Source organism: Mucor mucedo, assembly GCF_025094135.1.
Source record: "Mucor mucedo strain NRRL 3635 chromosome Unknown EV154scaffold_19, whole genome shotgun sequence".
In the NCBI taxonomy this organism is placed as follows: domain Eukaryota; kingdom Fungi; phylum Mucoromycota; class Mucoromycetes; order Mucorales; family Mucoraceae; genus Mucor; species Mucor mucedo.
The window spans coordinates 251,248-266,600 of record NW_026252303.1 but is presented as its reverse complement, the minus strand read 5'-3'; the positions used below and the strand labels follow the sequence as shown (position 1 = coordinate 266,600).

Sequence of the window (15,353 nt, the reverse complement as noted above, 5' to 3'; positions counted from 1 at the left end):
TAATTAGAATAGTTACTGGGTCAAATCACCTGAACAATAAAGTATTCAAATGCTGACCGGCGATAATTGATTGGCTGACTTTAGCAACTGCCTGGGGAAAGATGATGGGCGTTTTTAGCATATTTTCATTGATTATTAATATAAAAAAACGATGCTCAGCTGTGTGACGCTGGGGATGATGGGATGAAACAAATAAAATATTTGTTTAACACTGCTTTTATTGTAGCCTTTACCCGTTTTATCTAGTCAAAGGCAAGGTATCCTCTATAATTGAGAAATGTACGTGTTGGTATACCTGTGAAGAGATGACAATTATATTGTAAGAAAAGACTATGATTAAGTGTAACAAATAAATCATGTTTAAAGACCCGTTTTTTATTTTTTAAAAATAGATAAATATGGAAAGACTTTGAAAAAGGTTTCTTCTTCTCTCTTTAATTTGTTTTTTTTTTCAAATGAATAACAACGACTTTAATAGCAATACATTTACTTGGGCATTGAATGATCAAGCAGTGAATACAACCATGGACAAAAAAGAGATTGAACCTTATGGTTTCTCTGATGCTGATCTCTTTCAGTTCTTGTTGGGTGACGAAGCCCAACAAACTGCATTACCGGACACCAAGTCTAGCATGGATGAAGATTCTAGTGAGGATGCTAGAGAAGAGAAAAGACCTGTTGTCACATCCAGCACAAGTCGGTTAGATTTTCGACCGATCAATGATTTTATTCCAGAGTCACAACTAAAGACAATGAGCTCCAAAGAGCGTAGACAACTAAGAAATAAGATATCTGCACGTAACTTTAGAAATAGAAGAAAAGGTAATGAAAATAGATGATTTTTTAAAAAAGGAAATTTTTACTGACGAATCCTTATTTCCTTATATAGAATACATTGGTACTTTGGAAGATGAACTCAATGAGCAAAAAGCAGAGAATAGTCAACTGAAGCTAGAATTGAAGTGGGCCAAAGCAAAGATGGAAACATTGGAGAAAGAAAATGATAAGCTTCGTCTTGATTTGATGTTGGGTGTATTATCTACACCGCAAATACAACAGACACCACCCTTTACGATCGAATCTTCCAGCCTTATCAATTCATCCTCTTCTGATGAGTCTAACCTGTCTTCTCCACCCAATTTGTTTACAGATTTCCCTGATAATTGGGACTTTGTACTTCCTCAAACACAACAAGATACTTACTTGGCACATGCTACTGTTCCCAATTGGAATATCAATCAAGTATTATCCAAAGAAACCTATGTCGCACCAGACAGTCAGTTGTTATTCCGACAATACCCACTCCTTGCTCCTGCTTTAATGTCAATCGTTTTGACTCATACTATGACTATGAGCACGGATGAAATCTTGGCTACCTCCAAATTATCTCCTCTTCCTATCACTGCCCCTACTAAAAATACTACACATACTAATGCCCCTCTTGGTAACATGACCAATAAGGAAGCACAGGCTGTTTGGGATATTTTGGAACCACTTACATTATTAAACGAAAGAAACAAAAATATCACTACCACAGACGAAGAACCAGCTGTGCAGGAAAAGGTGGGTCCTTGCAACATTCGCGCAGCTTACAAAAACGTGGTTCTTCCATACTGTCCAGTATCTTGGCTTCAGACAAGAGTATGCAAATACCTCTGTGAGTATGTTGCCAAATATACAGCTGGTTGCCCTTCCCGTTGGGGCAAAGAGCCTACAATAATTCAAAAACCGTTGGTCCGTGAACAGATCAACAAATCCGAGCAATACATTACTACTTGCTCATAAATCATACCTTTATTTCATTCTGCCTTTTTGTACATACACATATATATTTTAATTAATAAATATTTTTTTTTTTTACACCACTCGAGACTTTGAGATCCCGCCAAGGATTAACATCGAATAACTTGCCAACACACGCTTTTTAACTTTTTTCAATACATAAAAATGACACGCACCATCATGTCTGTTGTAGGGCTTATAATAGCTACCTCTGTTGCGTCTCTTGTTCAAGCTGCTGGTGATGAAGACGTTTTCGAATTACAACCAGAGATTCATCATGTTTTCAAAGAAGCCGAAAAGATGCCACCTGCCGCCTTTTCCAAGCTCTTCGCACTTATTACACTTTCTCCATGGCTCATCCTCATCGGTGGCGTAAGTTGTAGAATATACGTACACCTAAACCAGAATATTAAAGTTACTTTATAAAATAGTGGCTCCAACTCGGTTATACACCTGGAAAAGTTATTTCAGAGCTCACTTCAGGCTCTACCGTGCGCACAGTTTATATATCTAGCTTTTTAGTCTCTTTAGTGGGTCTCGAATATCTGTTTTATCTTTATTGGACACAACTTAACCTTTTCCAAACACTCACCTATCTTGGTGGATTGTCTATCGTCACTTTCTTCACCGGACAACGCGCTTTAAGTTCAATTCAAACAGCAAGACTTAAAAAATAAACAATAAAACTATTTTATTTATCATTTTTTACATTAACCGGTCGATCGCTGTATATGATGACAGTATACTCTGCTGCAATATCCTTATCATGAGTAGCTAATACTATAATGTATCCCATCTCATTCTGACTTAGCACTACATCACCCGTAGCAACCCCTTGAATAACGTTGGTATAAGGTCCTGATGTGGCCAACTCTTTACCAAAAAGCTCAGTCGGATGTTTCTCATAGATCGTGACGTTCATTGAAGGTACAGAGTCTGTGTTGTTTATCGACTGAAGTCTTACTCTGTAGAAAAGAATTGGTCTTAGAACAAACTTGAGAATTATTGTTATTTTTTTTTTCGGCTTACTTGACAGTGGTAAGTTCTCGAATCTCTAGTAAATACCGAGGATTTTTTCCATAGTTTCCAAAACTGGGACATCCCATTGCACTATATCCAATAATCCATTCGCCATGAAGCACTTTTTTAAACATGCCCTAAAAAAACAGAAAATATCAGTTGAATGACACACTTCTTCTTTCCCGTCGCGATATGGCTTACTGCTCCTTCTGAGGGTATAGATTCTACTTGTAACTTTATAGAGCTGGCTATGGTCAAGATGAACTTGCCTAACAGTTCTGGCTCAAAAGTGGATGCTACCACAGTGTATTCTCCCGCTAAAGAAATTAATTTTTGCTATTTCAAAAAAAAAAAAAACTCTCTTACGTTTGATATTTGGTAGTTCGCAATAACAAAAGCCATGACGATAAGGGCCTGATTCAGACAATATATCACGTAAAGATACACTATAGGCACGTTTTCCTCCTTCTACCAACATGAGATGAACTGCAAAATCTTTTGGTGCCTCTAGCATGAGTAATAATCCGACGGGGGCACTGGCAGGAGGAATAGTTAGCTTCCATTGAGGGTTGTTAAGATACGTTGCGTTGCTTGCGTTTCCTCCAGCTGTTTGCTCAGTCCATTGGCCATGGATCTTTAAATTATGGTTAGAAGAGAGTTTCTCTGATCACGTATATGTTTACCTTTTGTTCAGTAGAGTGTCGTATGGGGACTTCGTTTAATTTAAAAGGGGCCAAAGAATAGGCGCGTAATGAAAAGTAAAGCGAGTGTTCTTTTTCATGCTGAGAGACAACGATGGTGTAGTCGCTAATACCTGGCGGTGCATTGAATCTGACGAGAATATGCGGACTATTGACATAAGTACCCTCTTTAAATGGGGTTCCTGGATAGAACACACGTTCTCCACTCGTATTATCATATACATGTAAGGTGATATAATCCGTATTTTCTTCCGTCACTGTGATGTGCTTGGATAGCAATAACCAGACAGCAGCGGGTTTTTTATCGGGCACATTGACAGTGAGACTAAATTGAGGATTATAGTGCAAACTAAAGACATCTTTTTTCGGCCCAACGTGTTCAGGCCAAACAGAATGAAGCACCCAGCGGTGCGTAAAAAGCTCTGGGTTCCAGTTCAAATGAATGGAAGTAAAATTTTCACACACAGATTCAAAATCGATCCAAAAGATACCATCGTCCTTCTTTTCGGCTACGCAAGGGTCAAAATTCAAAAAGGATTTGAGCTCGTCTGTCCAAACCTGCGTGTCAAGATGACTGTAAGGACCTCGCCAGCGTTTATGACTCCATGGGTTCTTGACTTGCAGTAAACGCTTGGATCCAAATTGTTTGATATCTATGACTGCATAGGCATGGGTAGGCACAAGACCTTGTTCCGTTGCTTCTTCTTCAGTCATATCGCCAGTGGCAATTGTCACAAGTACATCGCCATATTTGATACCATCAAGGATTCTATCCCATACATTGTCTGCTACAAAACTTTTACTGTTTAAGGCTGTAAGTCAATATGTACAGAAAGTGGGGAAAGAAAGAGGGAGTTTACTCTGAAATAAAAATGTGTTCTGGAATCCAACCTGTCAAGCAACTATATTTTACAAAGAAAAGTCAGCGTAAAATGAGTGCAAAAAATGAATACTACATATTTACTGTAAATCGATGCCAGAATTCCTATATGATGATATCCTCTTAGTATCTATGTAATTTCAGTTTTGATAATACGGTTTACTTACGATCCAGGAAAATCGTAGCCACCCATGAGTTTCATGTACTAGATAAGTTATTAAAATTAATGATAAAGAAAGGAGTACAAGAACTTACGGCTTTTTCTATGATACTGGCCCATAATTCACCTTTATTAGTTGAAAAGGTGCACATGAGAGTACCTTCTCTTGAGACGGGCAAGAGATCATCCACCACAACTTTTCTGGCAATACCATTATATACAAGTTTGATGACATATTTTCCGTTTGGGTTATAACAAGGTTGACCGTGTTTATTTTGAGGGTATATACAGGAAGTAATCAACTGCTTTTTAAACTTTCTTTCGTAAGCGGCAGCTACACACAATGAAGCCACAAACGAGCAATCTGTCACAATATCTTGAATTATACTTGTGCTAATATTTTAAATCATTAGCATAGATTTTATAACCTTCTACTCGTTGTTTACCTGGATATAAGACAAATCAATTGTGGATGCTGCATGATATCAGCAGGCCGTTTCCAGCCACCGAATTTTTCGAGTTGTTTGTCTGACAAACGCAATGAACCTTCTGGATCCAGGTATTTTGAAGTTGGGTAAGAGAACTGTTCTTTTAAATCAGTTTCATCGATCCAAGGTAAAAATGTCTTATCATTGACATTGGAAGTATGTTTTAATACTTCAATTTCGGATGCTGATAGTTTCTGTGTTAATATGTCATCGGTGGGACAATGAGAGACAGAGGATATAGAGCTGGAGCGGTTATGAAGGGAGGATAGACTGGGACGATGATGATCTGATGCGTTGGATGAAGATCGTGTGCGAGGTGAGGGAGGTAATAAAAGGGATGGTTTCTTTAATGATTCTGCTTTATCCAGTGCTCTTGTGAAATTGTCTCGTGCTTCCAACTTGTCGGCACTGTCGTTTTCGTATCCTTTGAAGGCCTTAAGGTATAACTCTGCGGCGTCAGAATAGTATTCCAAGGCATGTTCCATATTGCCTTTATACTCGTTTAGCTCGCCCTGATCAAAAGAAAACTAGGGACAACTTTCTTTGTTAAAGATCATGTTAACAACACACTTTTTTTTTCCTATCCCCCTTTTAGGTTTAGTTTACCTTTGCCTTATCGTTATAGTCATCTTGCTCGGTTCGAATAATTTCGGAATCAAACGATTCACGACGCTGCTGGTAAGGTGAATTCTCATTAATGTATAATGAAGAGGGTTTGGTAGCATTCATATAGCGCCCAAGTTGCTCCACACGGTGTTTGTATTCGTTTAACTTTCCAATCAACTCGTTGCGGTCCATTCCATTATTGTCGTCTATAGAATGAGACGGTCAGTACCCGGGGCTATTTGTTCAAATATGTGCTTTTACCGATGAGTAGTTTAGAAAAGTTCTACAACATTTTTATTAGTGGGAGAGAGAGAGGGTGTGTGTGTGTGTATGTGTGCGTAACGAAACTGAAAGTGTATTACCTTGATAACGCTTTTATAGGCGTCTCTTGCCTCTGTGTATTTTGCTTCTGTATCTAGTTTGACAGCGTGGCAAGCGTTTATATATGCTTGGGCATACGTTCTCTTTGTTTCCTCTTGGCCAGATGACTTTTGTAAAGTCATTGGAAGGAGTAGTCTATTTCCATGACAAGCAGCAGGTTCTTTCAAATAGTTCTTCATGAACGCATACACCCACAGAGCGTATAGAGAGAGTGTGTTACAGAAAGAAAGAGGGAAAACGGTAAAGAAGAAGAAAAAAAAATAATAGGTTATCGAAGACTGTGGGTAAAAGTTAAACCACAAAGAGAAGCGGTATCTAAGAGAAATATATTTTTTTATTATTATTTATACACATAACACACAACACGTAAACGCAGGTGCACACACAATCTAATGCTCTTCAGCGGCATCGCAATGAGCAGCATATGCCTTCTCATCCATCAAGTTATCAAGTTCAGCGGTGTTGCTCATCTTGATCTTGGCCAACCAACCTATGAAAAAGTTAGTCACTTATTTCACACGGTATCTAACAAAAAAAAAAAAGAAAAAATGTTTACCTTCGTCTTCAGGGCTGGTGTTGATTAAAGAAGGTTCGTCAGATAAAGCTTCATTAACATTGACAACTTCACCAGAGACAGGGGAATAAATATCACTGGCAGCCTTGACAGATTCAATAGCACCAACTTGATCTACGTACAGAGTTAAATCAACGTGGTTTTATTAATTCATTTACCTTTTTTTTTTACCTTCAGCAGCAACGACATCACCGACGGCGGGAGTCTCAACAAAGACAACATCACCCAAAGCCTTTTGAGCGTAATCAGTGATACCGAAAGTACCAACACCGTTATCAACAGAGATCCATTCATGGTCACTGGTATATTTCTTGGCTTTTCAAATAAAGAAACAAAGTCAATCTATTGATTTCCTTACCCCTTTTCGGTTTTTTCACTTACTGGCATAACCACGATAGACGGCCCAAGTAGCGGACTTGCGGACAACGGGCATATAAGCACGGACAGCGACGCGAGAAGTTAAGAGTCTAAGGGCCATGGTAAATGAGCTATTTTTTTTTTCTAAACGAAATGAGGAGGAAGAGAAAAAAAATTCTTCACAAAAAAATCTATAAAAATATCTATTTTTTTTTTTTTTTCTATTCCACCGAGTCAAAGACGACTGTTGAATTTTTGTTTATTATGGAAGCTTGATAGGTTTATGTGTGCTCTAAATAGTCGTTCGTTGATTTGAGAGACCGCTATTTTTGCGGGGGGTGATTCACATCTACTATCGCCCTGGGGCACTACCATGTATAGCCTATCATAGTGGCAGCAGGATTTAAGGTTAACCAATCATACCTGCAAGTTTGAGGTAACAGGAATTTAAGCAATATCCACAATAAACTGGAAAAAATATGCAGCAATGAGTTTTATTTTTAAAGCAGTTGAATATATGAAGGAGAATCACTTACATGATTAGACATATTACCATGGCTGTATAAATGAACCTGTTGTAAGTAAAAATTAATTGGGTTGATCTAGTAGGCCGCTGGATCGTATTATTTTTTTTTCCTTAGAAACTGCATTTTTGGCTGCATACATCATACGTGCAACAGTACCAGCGAAGATTTTATTGTATCTGCTACAGGTGTTTGTTTGCTAATGCTGATAAAAGAGAGCCAAATCCCCGTCTTCTACACACCTACTGAGAATGAAATTATCCTGGGCATCAAGCTTATTACAGCAGAGGGTTCATCGGGCAGGGTTGACAATAGACCAGTCACCCTGTCTTAAATTTATGGAACTTCCACAAAAAAAAATATAAACAAGTATGATATGCATTCATACGTCGTTTTCTTGAGGCTGTATAGCTTGTTCTGCCTGATTTAAATATATCGGATTTTAATAATTTTACGGCTTATGATAGTCATGACATTAGTCCCACATCAAATAAGAAATTTTTCTACTCGTGCAAGGATCTCTAAGTTAAACCCAAAATCTCTTTTATCTCATCTTTCCAAACCAGCTCAGTGGAATAAAAATATAAAGGCTTTGATTTTTTATTTAATATTATGATGTGGGAATGTAAGGGATAGAGAGAATATATAGTTTTTTTAGTTATCACGCTTGGGACGAAGGGGATCAAGCATACGACGGAAAAGACCAGGTCCAGTCCAAGTACCCTTTAATAAGCCGTTCCAGTAAATAGCAGGAATGACTTCCTTGTTCAAGAATTGGGAGACACGACTAATACCACGTTGATCTACGGGGAAAGTTTCAAGAGGTTGGCCGGTGTAGCCAGAGAATTCAGCCAAGATCAATTCGTTACGGCCAACAATCAAGGGACAACTTGTGTAACCATCATACACTGCTTGCTCCACCTTCTTACCTTGAATATCAGCAATCAAGTTATGCTTCAATACACCAGATTCGGCCGTAATGGCAGCTGCGGTCTTGGAAGTAGGGAGAGAAGAGCAATCACCAAGAGCAAACACATTTTTATACTTGTTGTGACGGAGTGTATCCTTATTCACATCGACCCAACCAACTGCATCAGCCAACTTACTTTCTTTGATAAAGGTAGGAGGTCCTTGAGGTGGTGCAACATGAATAAAGTCGTATTCAAAAGATGAGATCTCGCCATTGTTGGCGTTATTCTTGAAGACTGCTTGATGGTTGTCGGCATCAATTTCAATCAATTCATGTTGAAAGTTCAACTTGATGTTACGCTCATCAGCCAATTTTTGAAGAACACGGCCATAATGATCAACACCAAAGATTTTACCACCAGCAGTATTATAGATAACGTTAGTCTTATCACGGACACCAGAAAGACGGAAAGCCTCTTCGGCCAAGAAAGTCATTTTAGTGGGGGCACCAGGACACTTGAGAGGAGAGTTAGGGAAGGTGAAGAGTGCGTTACCTCCCTTGAATTCTTGAAGGAATTTGTATGTCTTTTGAACACTATCAGCATCATAATTGGAGGTCACACCGTCCTTACCAAGAGCCTGCTTTAAACCTTTCACTTTATCCCAGTTGATTTGAATACCAGCTGCAACCACCAAATAGTCATATCCAACCACTTGTCCATCAGCGAGCTTAACTGTATTGTTGTCAGGATCGAATTCGGTAACCTTATCTTGGATCCATTCGGCATCACTGGGCATGACTTCAGCCATAGGTTTAACAGACTCATTGAAATTCTTGAGTCCACCACCAACGTATGTCCATAAAGGTTGATACTAATTTATATTTCAATAAGTTTATCATGCAATTTCACCAGATATTATTTAAACTTACGTAATGTTTGCTTGAAGGTTCAATGACAGCAACTTGGTTCTTGCCTAATAATTTGGAAACAGTGGAAGAAACTAAATTGCAAGATTTTGTTAATCTCTTTTGTACAATTAATCACGTATCGACCTTTTTTTTTTTCCTACCTGAAAGACCACCTGGGCCACCACCAACAACAACAACCTTAAATTTTTGGTCGGGCTTGGCAGCTTCCGTAACAGTAGCAAATGAACGTTTAGTAATAGAAGCAAGGCGTGTGCGTACAGACAACATGTTTGATTAGATAAATAGATATGAAAAAGTCAAAACAAAAAAAAAACGTGTAGAAAAACTTGCTTTCTATTTAAAAAGATTTTTTTTAGCCTCCATTTAGAGGTCCGAGATTGCGTAATTTTAGCCATCCAGATGGTCATCTATGTCAAATAAAAGCTAAGCATGAGCTTGTACTCAAACTGTTGTGCACATCATATCACTGAATCTCTAGACCATGTTCAAGTATAAAACTTACTAACAAACATCTTTATTCTGGTATGCCAAATATTTTAGCCAGCTTACGCCTGTCGATTTGAAACATGTCTTATAATCGAGAACTTAATTTGTTTGTCCAGCAGAAAAAGTAAATGTCAGCCCGAAACTCATTTAAACAAGGAGGGCTCCTTTTCATGCATTTATGTTCGGTTACACCGCACCAAGCTTTTTTTTTTTTTTTGGTATGTTTTATCAAGCTCCATTAAATTAATTATTTTCAAACTAGCCTGGTTGTTATATTAAAAATGCATCATTTTCGCTGTTATTTTCACTACAATTTTATTTATTATTTTTGCGGGGAAAAACGTAAACTGGGGTTTGGAAAAAAAATATCAGCCGTTATGGATTAAAGTTGCGCAAAGTTGTTTCATAATACGTAATTTGAGGTCATGGTTAGGTGGCAATTTGTGACTACACTTCTTTGGTAACAGAACGACCGGCCCTGGTATCTGAATTAAACCCTTCTCTCATCACTTCAACCTTTTGTTTGACTTTGTCAACACCCATGGAAAACTTACGAACAGCACGATGTTTACTAATCTTATGATCCTTTGATTGGTTCATCATATCAGCTTCGATTTCTGTATCATCCATACCGTCCCCGTATTCAGAAGATAAGCTAGATTTTCTTCTCTCATGCAATTCTTCGCCTTCACTGTCATACATCTTGCTTCTTTCTTCATCGACAGCAGCCTGGAGATTGTAATCGAATCCTTCGCTTTGTTTGCCAGAAGAATCGCCATCGCCATCGCTATTGCTTTGTTCTTTGATCCATTTCTGTGCTTTGATTTTAAGCGCATCATCGTAGAAAGGGTCCGCACCGACCATATCTTGATTATACGATTTCAAATGCGTATGCACTGGAGAGAATCCGGGTACTATTTTCATACGTAAGACGACTTGGCCATATGGCCCTTCGATAGGCCATGGGTTTTCGTTACGGTTAGCGTCCTTGCTTTTCTCACTCATATGCTCATGCAAGCCGACAACCACATCTTGCCATTCGTTATCCAAAATATGCTTCAACCAGAAACGGCCTGTTGATTTTGTAGAGGTGAGTGTACCTTGATTGATATGGACGTATATAGCAGTACGATAACGCATCGTTAATGGGAAATAGAGATGTTGTTCGTACCAGCCATAAGGTCCTGTCTTTGGGTGTGCAGTAACATTGCCTTCTTGCTGGGCTATTCTTTCTTCCAACGAACGTTGCTGAGAGATATCCTTCGCCTTGAGACGCTTGAGAATAACAGGGTCGACGTTCAAAGCCAAGGTGGCTTTTGTAGAATTAATATAATTATCACTAAAAGGTTCCTTCAAGTTGGTAAGACTAAGTCTTTCGATAACGAGTGTGCCGACATCTACATGGAAAGGTTAGCTCGATATATATTTAAATAAGACATAACGTAATTCTTCTTACCTGATCCTTGTAATTCGCGAGGTAATGTCAACTTGACAGGTTTGTATTTGACTGTCAGTAAAAATTTACCAAAACCAATACCATTAGCGAGTGGAATCCATTTCTGGAACTCTTTAAACTGTCACATAAACAAAAAGGTTAATTTTTAGTTTGTCAAACAAAATTTTCTTTTTACCTTGCTATCTTGATCCTCGAAAAGTTCCTTCAAATGTAAAGTTTTAGTACCCAAGACGGGATCACGTTCCAAATCTACGGATGTCTTGATAGATAAACGAAGCACAACGCTATCGATATCTTTGACAAAATGCTCAGTGATTGCGTTCCAATGCTATCAAGATAAAACAAAAAAGTTAATATTCGCTTTTCTTCATAAATTTTCTTCCTTATCTGGCTTACGGGACTAGGATTTCTCAATTTTGTACGGGTTTGATAGACCTTGTTATCATTAATATAGAGTACAGCATAAGGGCTGACGACTTTGTCGGGACTATAGGGATGTCTAAACTTTTCATCGGTAGGCAAGACTTGAGGATCTCCAATTTCAAGATCGACTGCTTGGTGGATGGTAACAGAAATGATACCATTATTATGTTCGGGTGCAACAGGAACATCCAAAAATTCACTGTGTTGTTTGCGAATCTTTTCTTTACCCTTGTCAGATTTGGTCTTTTGGTTGATGGCATCACCGCTAAAGATATCCATATTGGGCGTGGGATATTTGGGATGGAAACTCATCTTCATATTCAGCCTGACTTTGCTTTTGTCTTCACTTTTACCATCAATGGGAGTCCAGCCGTCGAAAACAACTCTCTCTTGTTGGCACCAACTGGATACATTACCAAGCTTATCTAACTTTCCTTCAACAATATCTCTGACGGACATTGAAATGGATCCCCACATATCATCAAACTTGACCTTATCGGCATCCCATACCTTGACATCTACCTTGGTTTCGGAAACAATATCGTCTGTAAAAAAATGAATTTAACATGTTAATAGTGTTATCTATCTTTTTCACCTTTCTAAATCACCTTTGTAGACTAAAACATAAAGATTTTCATCCCATTCAGGATCCTTGTCGTTGGTCAAGACGCGGGTACTCGAAGAACTCTTTTTGGGTTGAGTGCTCAATGACAATGTGGCATATGAGTCTTCCATATCTAAATAATGTATAAGTATTATTGGGGGAACTTTATATGGGAATTGTTATTGCTATCATCATACCTTGTAATTTGATAGAGCTATCTCTGGTTGCACCTCTAACTTCTACTTTGACAACACCGATAGCATTGGTATCTTGATCAAAGGCACCCATTAAAGCCTTAATATCAATTGTCATACTCTTAGGATCTACCAAATCAGCGAAACCAAGCTTGACACCCTCATTGACTAATGTTTTGATGGTAGGAAGCTAAAGTGTAAATGCTTGTTAGTAAGCAGATTAATAAATAAAAAAGCAGGAATAAGCAAATTTACATTCATAATATTCAAGTGCTTGGATAAAGGCATGACACCGGTTTCGATCTTTGGAACGCTTGTAAAGGCGATTGTTGCTTTGGAAATAAATGGTAACTCGGGAGACGTTAGAATCTTGAAGCGTACTTTGCCTGAGAGTGCTGTTAGTTCTGCCTTGACTTCCAAAGGTGCATTGATTGCTGTCTGAAAGCGGATAGCTAAACCGGGCGGAGTTGATCTAGGGCTACGGTTGGTGACCAAAGAAGCGACAGGATGTGCGTGAAAACTGAACGATGCTTCACCAAACTGAGAAAAATGTAAGCTAAGGCATTAAATATTGATTAATTACTACTCACAATACTTTCTTCGGGTTGGCCTGGCAATGGTGGAAATACGCGAATCCTATTAGAATTGTTATATTAGCACATAATGACGCGTGAAAGATAAACTAATTGTTTGGTATTCCGATGATTCTTACATTTGAATGCGGGGTGCTTGCACTCCAATGTCAAAGTCAGATACTTTTACGGCTTTCTAAATTGATAAATTAGTATATATCCTCTGCAGATATGTTTAGCTAATGATTAACTTACAATAAAGCTTGGTGCGACACTTTGAATAGTATCCTCCAAAAGATCTTCGATAATAGCAAAGAATTCAGGATCGACACTACGCCAGATCTTTTCGACCATAAAGTTGAGCCATTCTACAGACTCACCCTCTGAAGTGTATAACTATATATCTATAGGGTTATTGGGTGCTTTTTATGGTAAAGTAAAGTAAACTTATACATACAGTCTTCATACTCTCTTGCTTTTCCAACTGCCACTCGAGACCTCTAGAGGTAATTCTACCCAAGTTCCAGTATGCCCATGAGCATATACCGATCATGCATAATCCAGATATATACCCGAAATTAAATTTTCCAAAAGCATAACAGATACAGCATGCCACCAAGATATATTTAATTGCTTTGATCTGTAAATTTTTGATTAATTCGTCGGGTTGGACGGGCATCAATGGTGTAGGATTATTCAGTTTCGATTTGTGGTCTTCGTTAATTGGAGCTCCCTCATCAGTAGTATTAAAGATATTTCTCAATTCGGTCATAGTTGATTCGAAGGTATTATTAAATTCGATGGGTTGCTCACCAAGTGGTCGATGATTAGCTTGCTGACGGTGTTCCAAATGGTCTTGTGGATTTGGAGCATTTGCATTTCCAACTTGCTCTTCCTTGGGCAAAGCTGTAGGCTTCCATTGATCGGCAAAGTTATCATTAGGATTATTGGACCACATTTTTGCATGAGGGTTGTTATGATCAGGTAACACGAATGGCTCTTTGTGATGATCAGTTGCATCTTTTACGTTTGCATGAACATTACCAGAAGCATCCAATGTATTACCAGGAGCCTTTTCCATTTTTTCCTCCATTTTTTTGTTGTCCTCATCAGTTGCGTCATATTTTTTTTCGATCTTGTTAATTTCCTTCACATTTTCTTTCTGACGTTCTATTTCTTCAGCGGGAGCCTCTTGCATTTCATAGCCAGGCTCTTGCTGTGACTCTGACGTTTGTGCTGCCGCATGAGGATCTACGGCTTGTGGAGATGCCTCATTGTATTTAACTATGTCAGCCATTTATGCGAAATTAATTTATAAAAAAAAGAAAAGAAAAAGAAATATGGCTTTCTCTTTTTTTTTTTTTTTTTTCTCAAACTAATATACTTCCCTCGTCATATTTTCTTGTTTGTTTGAATTTAGTAGTACGTCCTATTCTTTTTTAGGAAATTTTTTTTTTAATCATTTGTACGTCAGAATAAGAAAAAAATCGAAGAGCTGGATGACTTACGCCATATTAGCGTACTTTAACGATCCTTTATTTGGAAAAAAAAAGTATCAAAGTAATTCTGTTTCGTGCGAAGTACAGATAAATTACTTTAACACAATGATGAATTATTTTCTAATCAATTAAAGTAGATGCCATTTTTTGGTAGGAAATTGAACGTTGCATATTAATAGAACCACCCACAGTATTAAAGCCTATCATTGCTTATTGATAGGGCATAAGATATAGAAGAAAGTCAGTTGGCCACTGAAGCCTATTACCCTTCCCCCCAAATGTTATATCAATTATATTGGCGCGAATATTGGTGCACCTTTCAGGACAATTATACTTGGTTCTTCATTCTTTGGAAGCCATATTTCGTTCAAAAAAGGAAAGGTACGATTTTTCATTTTTGAAGCAGTAAAAAATCAATCTAAGGCATCCGCAGCGGAGATGCTGAAGTATGATTTTGATCCACAGTGGCGCTTTCAAAAATAGAACCAGGAGCCTTTTATAAACCATTTTTTGTCATTCTTGGTATGATTAAAAAGAACATTAGGGAAGATGTTTGCTTTTCTGCGTTCGATAAAGGAAAAAGTCCATTTTATTTTATTTTGAAGTAACAGATAATCATAAAAAATAGAGATAAAAGTCACGGTTTCAAATTTAAAAGCAAAGAAAACAGTCCCGAATAATTTATGAAAATAGTGCATAGCACCTCCTTTACAGATGCCCGATTTAATAAGACCTCTATTTAAAACAAAAAATGACAACACTTTAATGATTTTCTCATACATAAAAGGCATCCGATAAGAGTAGGC

The 15,353-nt window shown here is 37.9% G+C and overlaps 6 protein-coding genes across 6 annotated transcripts; 2 read left to right on the top strand and 4 right to left on the bottom strand.

Annotated features, from left to right (window-relative positions):
* The first annotated feature begins 437 nt into the window (after positions 1-437).
* Positions 438-1,870, top strand: EV154DRAFT_499556 (uncharacterized protein). The gene is made up of 2 exons (XM_051600490.1): positions 438-822; positions 890-1,870. The coding sequence occupies exons 1-2, from the start codon at positions 456-458 to the stop codon at positions 1,783-1,785; spliced, it is 1,263 nt and encodes a 420-aa protein (XP_051460590.1). The 5' UTR covers positions 438-455; the 3' UTR covers positions 1,786-1,870.
* Positions 1,818-2,478, top strand: EV154DRAFT_499555 (Dolichyl-diphosphooligosaccharide--protein glycosyltransferase subunit Swp1). The gene is made up of 2 exons (XM_051600489.1): positions 1,818-2,154; positions 2,214-2,478. Exons 1-2 carry the CDS (start codon positions 1,948-1,950, stop codon positions 2,457-2,459), a joined length of 453 nt encoding a protein of 150 aa, XP_051460589.1. The 5' UTR covers positions 1,818-1,947; the 3' UTR covers positions 2,460-2,478.
* EV154DRAFT_415548 (uncharacterized protein) lies at positions 2,474-5,829 on the bottom strand (the record flags this gene model as incomplete). Its single annotated transcript, XM_051595676.1, has 11 exons — positions 2,474-2,745; positions 2,876-2,939; positions 3,004-3,026; positions 3,169-3,358; positions 3,486-4,305; positions 4,364-4,405; positions 4,468-4,488; positions 4,551-4,588; positions 4,639-4,936; positions 4,990-5,558; positions 5,638-5,829. The coding sequence occupies 11 exons, from the start codon at positions 5,827-5,829 to the stop codon at positions 2,474-2,476; spliced, it is 2,529 nt and encodes an 842-aa protein (XP_051460588.1).
* A 480-nt stretch (positions 5,830-6,309) lies between these two features.
* On the bottom strand, positions 6,310-7,194 carry EV154DRAFT_499547 (glycine cleavage system H protein). The gene is made up of 4 exons (XM_051600488.1): positions 6,974-7,194; positions 6,764-6,907; positions 6,575-6,706; positions 6,310-6,508 (listed from the first exon to the last, which is right to left on the bottom strand). The coding sequence occupies exons 1-4, from the start codon at positions 7,068-7,070 to the stop codon at positions 6,408-6,410; spliced, it is 474 nt and encodes a 157-aa protein (XP_051460587.1). The 5' UTR covers positions 7,071-7,194; the 3' UTR covers positions 6,310-6,407.
* An 856-nt stretch (positions 7,195-8,050) lies between these two features.
* EV154DRAFT_600289 (uncharacterized protein) lies at positions 8,051-9,651 on the bottom strand. The gene is made up of 3 exons (XM_051607161.1): positions 9,454-9,651; positions 9,314-9,384; positions 8,051-9,255 (listed from the first exon to the last, which is right to left on the bottom strand). Exons 1-3 carry the CDS (start codon positions 9,578-9,580, stop codon positions 8,128-8,130), a joined length of 1,326 nt encoding a protein of 441 aa, XP_051460586.1. The 5' UTR covers positions 9,581-9,651; the 3' UTR covers positions 8,051-8,127.
* Positions 9,652-10,246: 595 nt separating this feature from the next.
* On the bottom strand, positions 10,247-14,942 carry EV154DRAFT_549360 (uncharacterized protein; the record flags this gene model as incomplete). Its single annotated transcript, XM_051604864.1, has 12 exons — positions 10,247-11,196; positions 11,256-11,373; positions 11,431-11,583; positions 11,652-12,223; positions 12,287-12,415; positions 12,480-12,666; positions 12,732-13,016; positions 13,067-13,112; positions 13,189-13,244; positions 13,304-13,444; positions 13,506-14,332; positions 14,882-14,942. 12 exons carry the CDS (start codon positions 14,940-14,942, stop codon positions 10,247-10,249), a joined length of 3,525 nt encoding a protein of 1,174 aa, XP_051460585.1.
* Positions 14,943-15,353: the final 411 nt, after the last annotated feature.

Bases quoted from the DNA above. Each gene is read 5' to 3' on its own strand.
- EV154DRAFT_600289 (XM_051607161.1), bottom strand. From the start codon at position 9,580: ATGTTGTCTGTACGCACACGCCTTGCTTCTATTACTAAACGTTCATTT. The intron at 9,385-9,453 runs GTAGGAAAAAAA...CTTGCAATTTAG, and splicing joins TGGCCCAGGTGGTCTTTCAG to TTTCTTCCACTGTTTCCAAA. The intron at 9,256-9,313 runs GTAAGTTTAAAT...AATATAAATTAG, and splicing joins AACCTTCAAGCAAACATTAC to TATCAACCTTTATGGACATA.
- EV154DRAFT_499555 (XM_051600489.1), top strand. From the start codon at position 1,948: ATGACACGCACCATCATGTCTGTTGTAGGGCTTATAATAGCTACCTCT. The intron at 2,155-2,213 runs GTAAGTTGTAGA...TTTATAAAATAG, and splicing joins GGCTCATCCTCATCGGTGGC to TGGCTCCAACTCGGTTATAC.
- EV154DRAFT_499547 (XM_051600488.1), bottom strand. From the start codon at position 7,070: ATGGCCCTTAGACTCTTAACTTCTCGCGTCGCTGTCCGTGCTTATATG. The intron at 6,707-6,763 runs GTAAAAAAAAAA...CTCTGTACGTAG, and splicing joins TGATGTCGTTGCTGCTGAAG to ATCAAGTTGGTGCTATTGAA. The intron at 6,509-6,574 runs GTAAACATTTTT...ACTTTTTCATAG, and splicing joins CACCAGCCCTGAAGACGAAG to GTTGGTTGGCCAAGATCAAG.
- EV154DRAFT_499556 (XM_051600490.1), top strand. From the start codon at position 456: ATGAATAACAACGACTTTAATAGCAATACATTTACTTGGGCATTGAAT. The intron at 823-889 runs GTAATGAAAATA...TTCCTTATATAG, and splicing joins CTTTAGAAATAGAAGAAAAG to AATACATTGGTACTTTGGAA.